Source organism: Triticum aestivum, chromosome 6B, assembly GCF_018294505.1.
Source record: "Triticum aestivum cultivar Chinese Spring chromosome 6B, IWGSC CS RefSeq v2.1, whole genome shotgun sequence".
Lineage (NCBI taxonomy): Eukaryota > Viridiplantae > Streptophyta > Magnoliopsida > Poales > Poaceae > Triticum > Triticum aestivum.
This window is the reverse complement of record NC_057810.1, coordinates 564,591,903-564,599,649: the sequence shown is the minus strand read 5'-3', so window position 1 is coordinate 564,599,649 and position 7,747 is coordinate 564,591,903. Positions and strand designations below refer to the sequence as shown.

Sequence of the window (7,747 nt, the reverse complement as noted above, 5' to 3'; positions counted from 1 at the left end):
TTGATTAAATATACCCACGGTAACTTTCATGTTAATAACACGGTAACTCACGCCTCGCAGACCTGATAACTTGTATACCCTGGTCCTGATAACTTTGGGGACCGGGGTGGGGGAGGGAGGGACATCATGAAATATACCCCCGGTAACTTTCATTGATGAAGTGATTTTTTTTCCAGAAAAATAGCTTTCTTTTTTCTTACGACAGTAGTAAGAAAGAGTTTAAAACAATTTCGTTGTTGAACTAATGAACAACAAACTAGGTTGGCGTGATGGTTGTTGGGCTTTGTACTTGGGCCTATCCTTTCCACCCCGACGCAGGTTCGAATCCTGTGTAGGTAAAAAAATTCGCGTTTTTAATTATGGTGCAATAAATCGATCGGGAGGAGCACGGGAATAGCGGGTGGAGCGTTGTTTGCCCTGTCGAGGGGACGTGCGGATCTGTCGCTAACGACCAGTCGACTGGTCGTTAGCACAGTCCTTAACAAAATCATATAACATACAGAACTGTGAGTCAGGACCTCCACGTTTTCTTAATAGGACACAAGAAAAGGTTTACCTAGGGAATTACTTAACATGGCTTTACTTAAACATCCACGCTAGTTAAGATAACAATGTGCAAAATAGTCCACAGAAAATGAAGAATAAATGCAGAACGCTTCTAGAAAAGAACAAATGCCTAAGTAAGACAAAGCATATGCCATCTCAGAAAACACAAAACCTTGCATGACGTTCAATATTTATCTGGTGGTTGCAGAATACAGGAAAACATCATCATGCAATTAGACAGAATCAAATTCGGAAGCAAGGAAATACCTGTGTGAACCCTCTTACACGGAACAGCCCATGCAGAGCACCAGAGAGCTCATATCTGTAGACAGTTCCAAGCTCTGCCACTCTGATGGGTAAATCCCTGTATGATTGTAGCTTTCTCTTCTATACCAAGATGTGGTAAGGGCAATTCATGGGCCGAAGTTGATATGGCTCATCTTCTACATCCATTTGGTTGTACATATTCTCTTTGTAGAAATCTATATGTCCACTAATCTTCCAGAGATCAGCCTTCGCAACATGTGGAGTGTACAATAGATCATAACCACGTTGCAGGTGAGTTTGTTTCCACGAATCTTCTAAAATGTGTCTGATGATAGCACCTTTTGGATGCCAGAATACTAAACCCCCACCAGCGTCTTCCTGTTAAAAGTTCATTGGCTACAGTCACTATTAACAAAAACAAAATACCACATACGCACAGATAGCAAGGTATTTACAGAGGTCAGGTCTGGATGCCAATGCCAAAGTGATAAAATTGATATTTTTTGTTAGAATTGACGGTGACAGCAAATATCTATGAATGCAGATGTGTTGTCAAAATAAGACCACTGCTAAACCAGACAGAGTGAAGGGATCACTTCATATCACATGGTGTGGTATTATCATTTAATTACTTTGGTTGGATCTGTTGGTCACTTCCTTGCAAGCATGAATGCTAGCATGATGCCATCATACTTTTAGGGGTCAACAAAATGGTGAAGTACGATACTGTCGGACACTAGGAAAGTTGAGACTATGCTTCAATTACTAGAGGATTACTATCAGATGATTCCTTAAGTAAATGTTAGAAGTAAGAATGTAAGATCATACCTGTATAGAGAACAGATCAAGGTCCTGACCTAGTCGCCGATGGTCTCTGCGCTTGGCCTCCTCCTTGAAGTGGATGTAAGCCTTCAATTGATCTTCACTCTCCCATGCAGTCCCATATATCCTTTGTAGCATTTGATTATTCTCGTCACCTCTCCAGTAAGCACCAGCAACAGACTCGAGTTCAACAGCTTTTCTCTGTATCTTGCCAGTAGACTCAACATGAGGGCCAGCACACAGATCCCACCACTCTTCTCCTGCATGACCCAGCAGCAAGTACATAAAATCCACCGATCAGTATTCAGTAATAGCAAATAACAAGCAGTGGACAAGTAAGCTGATACCAAACAAAAATATTTACCAATGTGATAAATTGTGATGGGTTCTTCCTTAATTCTCTCCAAAATCTCCAGCTTATATGGCTCGTTAAGCGCTTGGATCCTCTTTTGAGCCTCTTCCCTGGACACCTCCTCCCTCACCAATGGGAGGTTCCGTCGAATGATTCGGTCCTACCAACATAAAAACAGGTCAAATCCCTCGCTCGACACTTAAAATCCAATCCGTTGATCAAATGTAACCAATGTATGCTCACCATCTCCTTCTTGATCTTCTTGAGGTCCTTATCCGTGAGGGGCTCCATGTCGAAGTCGTAGTAGAAGCCATTGTCTATCCAGGGGCCTATGGTAACTTTGGAGTTGGGGAACAGCTTCTGGACGGCCATCGCCATGACATGGGCACACTGCAGCAGCGAGGAAGCATGCAACAGAAATTAACCAACACTTGTACAGTTGGGGCGGCAACAAAGCTGACTAACTAAGCACGAAACTGGCCAACAGCAAGTCAGCAACACGCAGCGAACGATAACAAACTGAATGACTGAAACAACTGCAATTATGGCAGTTGAAGCACGGAGGAAGAAGGGAAATGGAGGGCAGGAGCAGTACGGTGTGGCGGATGCGCAGCAGGTTCTCGGAGGACTCGTTGGTGGGGAGCACGACGCGCGCCTCCACCTCCACCTCCGCGGCCGTCTCGCTCGGGGCCGCGCCTCCCGATGCCTCGGCGGCCTCCGGTGCCGCTGCCGAGGTTGAGGCGGAGCGGACGACGGTGCGTGAGGGCGCGCGGGAAGAGAGGGGTTCGAGGGGAGCGAACCCGCGCGGGAAGGCGGCGGCGGTCGGGCAGCGGCGCGGCGAGGAGCGGATGGGGAGGTGACGGTGGTGGGAACGGAGCAAGGGGGCGGAGAGAGTCGCCATTCGGGTCGGCCGGGCGGCGCCGAGGTCCGGGTGGGAGCGTGTGGCGGGCGTTGGGCTCTTGGCACGTTGGTCGTTGGATATCCTCTCATCGTGTAGTAGCTGAAGCCGCGCTCGTCAGATTACAGTTTACACTTGAACCAGCGACAATACCATGGCAGAGAGAATAACCAAGTTTCGAAGAAAACTTCGTGAAAACCATGTTCAAAAGTTTAGAAAAAATTTAAAAAATATTACGGGATGTTAAGAGACGGATGTTCTATTGTCATCCAGCAATAAGTTTAAGTTCACACACGTTACCATTTACGAGCTAGGAAAAGAACAAATCCAGCAATGAATAGTGATGTTTACTGTCCGGCACTACTTAGTACTGATTTTAATTTTTCCATACCTTGTAAATGACAATGTATTTGAACTTGCAAATTTCACATGCTAATACAACATCACACTCTTAACGTTCCATATTTCTTTTTAGAATTTTTCAAAACTTCCAAACGTCATTTCAATGTGGTTTTCACCGGTTTCCATTGTAGTTTAGTTTCCATGTGATGTTCTCTATCATGGCACGGCTGCACATTTTTTTCATCGTTTCATAAGTGACCAAACTTTGGTTTGGTCCGCTTAAATTCCTTACACGTCACGTCGAGGTTATGGGATCTCAATATCAAAGGCGTCATTGCCATTTCGCAAAAAAGTAAAGTGTCATTGCCAATGCTTTAGCAGTAGACGGATCAGGTTAGGTTGTTTTGGAAGAACTGATTGATTCTGTAGGACACTTTCCGGCTTGTCACTAGTGGGGCTGGCGGAAGTCATCTCAGTGTAAGTTCGGTATCTATGGTGAATAAGGACAGTGACTGATGATGAAAATACCCCACCAATAAATAGGTAACTGGAAATTATCAATTCCATGTAGGTGTTAATTTTTTGCCAAAGCTGCTCCCAGAGTAACACAACGAGAGATTATGAATGGAATAAACCTTCAGCAAGACAATTGAAGTTAAATGAGGACGCTTTTTTCACCAGGATACTATGTTAAGGGCGCTATTGGAGCTCTAATTCCTGATGGATTTGGCAATTTTGTTGCCTGTTCAGGTACTTCTATTGCATATGATTCAGATGAGTTAATGGTGGGATCTTTGGCAATGGAAGCACCGGCTAGATTGTGTCTAAATCTGATTGTGTTGAAGTTATCTAAGCTTCTGAAGGCTCAACAACTTGGTGCGCAGAAAATTTTATCGTTTCTGCGAACTGTTTTGATTTTGCCATGGAGATTGGCAATGTCGGTTTCTCTCATTGCAAGCGGGAAAAAGAGGATTACCCTATTTCTGTATACTCTCTCCGAGAAATAGTATTTAAACATATTTCAGTTTCAAATACATCCACTTCTACTCGACAAGTAGTTTAGGACAGAGGGAGTACATCACTAACAGCCTCTTTGATTACAGAGGATTGGCACGTCTTCAAATCTTAGATTTTGTTTGATTGCACCGATGAAAAACAGAGGATTTCTTCAAGAGCTTGAAGTATTTTCTATGAAAAATGTACATAGAACAAATTATTCAATCCTATGAAACGAAACGACAACATATCAATCCTAAAAATATCAAAGAAACCATTTTCCCTAAAGTTTTCAAAGTAAAGTAGAGATACTTCACATAAAAGATCGAGCAGAAGAATCAAAGAGCAATTCCAAAGCTCTCATGTTGGTAAAAAAGTTTCAATGCAACAGGGAAAACAGTTACGAAGACACGCCAGTGCAGAATTATATAAACAAGAATAATCAAATCTAACAGGCAAATCAACAGACAACAAACTAAACAATGCAAAGAGGAATAGGATGTTGACACCAATAGCATAAACTTGACCATAATATCAGTCGGATTGGAGGACAATGTATTTAAGGAAAATTGCCCGGTAACGATTCAGGGCACATACTCGAACTCAAACTCAACCCTATGATAGTAAATGTTTTGAGAACGCTGCCGCCAACCTACGACAACCTCTGGAGTTCGATGCCTCCACCAAAAACGAATGTTGGGAAAATCCACCCTCTACAATAATTATTGCCTTCCAACGTTAAAAAGATAAAAGTTCACCAGATCCTCGAAGGGTAGGACTGGGAACAAACTTCTCTTGTTCGTCATCATTTCGTCCCCTCTAGGCACCGCCTGAGCCGTACTTCTTGCCGAAGAAGAGGATCTGGAGCTGATCATAGCCGGAGAGCACACCAGCACCAGCAATGGCACGGAGGATGTTGGCACCAGCCCCCTTGAAGAGGGACTTGGCACCCTCCTTCTTCAGGATCTGCTGGAAAGCATCCAAGGAGCTCTTGTACTTGACGGCCTCTCCGGAGGTCATCATCATCCTTCTGCGGACAGTGTCAATGGGGTAAGATGCAAGACCTGCACCATTGGTGATCAACCAACCAAGAGCAAAGCTGGCAAAGAAGTTGTCCTGCAAACAGGTGAATGGTGAGCAAGGATGTCAGTGGTTGTCACGCAAACAAGAGAAATTTGAAGATAGAAGAGTATATGGCAAGGTACTAGAACAAACCTGGAGAGTGCCAGTGAGGAGAACTGGCTTCAGAGAATCATAGAGTCCAAAGTACAGACCACGGTAGACAATGATTCCAACACAGGAGATGTTGAATCCACGGTAAAGCCCAGCAATACCATCTGACTTGAGAGTCTTGCGGTAGACATCAACCAGGCCATTGAATTGCCTTTCACCTCCACCCTTGGATGCCTTTGCGTCATTGGCCAGCCTTGTCCTAGCATAGTCAAGGGAGTACACAAAGAACAGCGAGGAAGCACCAGCGGCACCACCAGAAGCAAGGTTGCCACCAAACCACTTCCAGTAACCATCCTTGTCCTTCTTAAAGTTGAACATCCTCTTGAAGTAATCCTTGAAAGCAAAGTTCAAAGCCTAGGAAAAAGACATAAACGAATTAGAGTAAGTTAGAACAAGATAACGATAGCAAAAGAATCATTCTGCAATAACTGGTACAAGCATACTACAATATAAAAATGAAATATTTGAACTACAATTTCTGGATACAGAGACATTCAATTCAATCTCCTGAAATGCATCAGCTGTACACAAAAGTAGCATTCAAGAACAGAAGACAAAAAGATGATAGAGATGTTTATTAGACTACCATCACGAGCATCATCACAAATAACATTACAGCCAGATTGTTAAATGCCACAGATCATTCGAAGTTCAAAGACAAAGAATGGGTATTCAACATACACCATTACCATCATGTGACCATGAAAGCTAATGAAAATAAGCATAACAACAACAACAACAACACAAGATGGATACCTGAGTTGGGAAGTAACGGATGACGTTAGCAGTGTTTCCTCTCCACAATGAGCCAAAGCCTTCATCCTTGATGGTGCGCCCAAAGCAGTCACCAATACCCTTGTATGGCTCAGAGAGCCTGCCAGCCTTGATCATCTCATCCTGGTTCTGGATAAGCAGCTTAACACGCTCAATGGGAGCTGCAGCAGTCTTGGAAACTGCAGCTGACACTCCTCCCATGAGGAAATCAATCGCAAAGTTCTTGACACCTTTCTTCTCAGGGGGTGCATTGGCAAACATTGGAGAAGATGACATGATTGGGACACTGATGCCAAGGTTCTGAGTCATGTAGCTGCTTGTGGTGAAGCGCCTCTCATAGGATGGCACAGAAGGGCAGATGTTGCGAGCACGAACACCCTCAGAGAAGCTGGAGGCAAGGTGGAACTGTCCACCAAACTTCTGCATGACAGACGGGTGGTTAGCTCGGTCCGCCATCTCTGACCTGCAACAGCAATCAAACCAGAGCATACGTTAGCAAGCTTGATGCAATTATGAAACACTGTATAAACTAACATACGGCCAGGAAATATAACAAGTAAATCAGGTAAAACATACCATCTCTTATAGATATATCATAACAAGGTGCACACAATTGTTTGGGGCACAGTGGAATGAAAGAGGGGTAATTAACAAACATTTACGCTAACTTGTAACTACAAGAAACATGGTAAAAAACCATTGCTATCTCTACAACTAGGTTAGCCCTAATCTGTAAGAATAGCAGTCACAAACTCATTTTAGAAATTTACTGATAACCCCTAATAGCAACATAATTGATAAACAGAGTAGTATTGCAAGCTGACAGAAACAGTCGAGACGCATGAAAATACTCAAATGGGATATAAAAACAAGGAGGCACAATCAGCACATAATGCTAAACTGGAAATAGGTTTAATCCGGATGGATCAACCGAGTCAAAGTGCATCACTAACGTAAACAACTGAATTGGGACTGAAACCCACACTACGACAATAAAAGACCTGCCTAATCATGAGCAAAGACACGGCTTTCAATTGGTGCATGTGATGTACAACAGAAATAAACTTGCATCTGAACAAACAAAGGCGCACAAACAGATAAGGATCTGCTGACATTATCTGTTTCTGTTACCAAAAATCCGACTAAAAAACACCATTTCTTTAACACTAGGTGGGGCATCTCGCGTCAGGTCAACAGATCAGATTGCACAAAATAAGACTGGATCTAATTGCCCAAGACAAGGCCCCTTTTATAGCATACCCCGACGACTTCCGGATCCATAGATCCAAAAAAGCAACGCGATCCAGATGACAACAAACTAGATCGCGCAAAACATCGGGAAAAAACAGGCATCTATACATGAGATCTGACGAACAAAATGAACCAGCGAGTTACCGAACAACAGATCCTCCTTACCGGAGAGGAAGGAGGCTCGGATCTGATCACCGAGGACGCGAGACTAGCGCCAGACCAAGTTGAACCGAACCGGAACGAACACAAATGGATCTACTCGACCA

The 7,747-nt window shown here is 43.7% G+C and overlaps 1 protein-coding gene and 1 pseudogene across 2 annotated transcripts in view; both read right to left on the bottom strand.

The window, feature by feature from the left end:
• The window catches only part of LOC123138024 (threonine--tRNA ligase, chloroplastic/mitochondrial 2-like), a 9,510-nt pseudogene extending 6,532 nt beyond the window's left edge, over positions 1-2,978 (bottom strand). The window contains exons 1-5 of the transcript XR_006468744.1: positions 2,583-2,978; positions 2,231-2,377; positions 2,000-2,147; positions 1,642-1,895; positions 814-1,191 (exon numbers count right to left, since the gene is read on the bottom strand). The product of XR_006468744.1 is annotated as a threonine--tRNA ligase, chloroplastic/mitochondrial 2-like (transcript). The remainder of the gene's footprint in view (positions 1-813; positions 1,192-1,641; positions 1,896-1,999; positions 2,148-2,230; positions 2,378-2,582) is intronic.
• Positions 2,979-4,725: 1,747 nt separating this feature from the next.
• Positions 4,726-7,747, bottom strand: part of LOC123138023 (ADP,ATP carrier protein 1, mitochondrial-like) — a 3,504-nt gene continuing 482 nt past the window's right edge. Inside the window, exons 2-4 of the mRNA XM_044557914.1 lie at positions 6,213-6,693; positions 5,439-5,810; positions 4,726-5,339 (exon numbers count right to left, since the gene is read on the bottom strand). Coding sequence (XP_044413849.1) covers positions 5,043-5,339; positions 5,439-5,810; positions 6,213-6,686 — 1,143 coding nt within the window. The 5' untranslated portion in view covers positions 6,687-6,693 and the 3' untranslated portion in view covers positions 4,726-5,042. The remainder of the gene's footprint in view (positions 5,340-5,438; positions 5,811-6,212; positions 6,694-7,747) is intronic.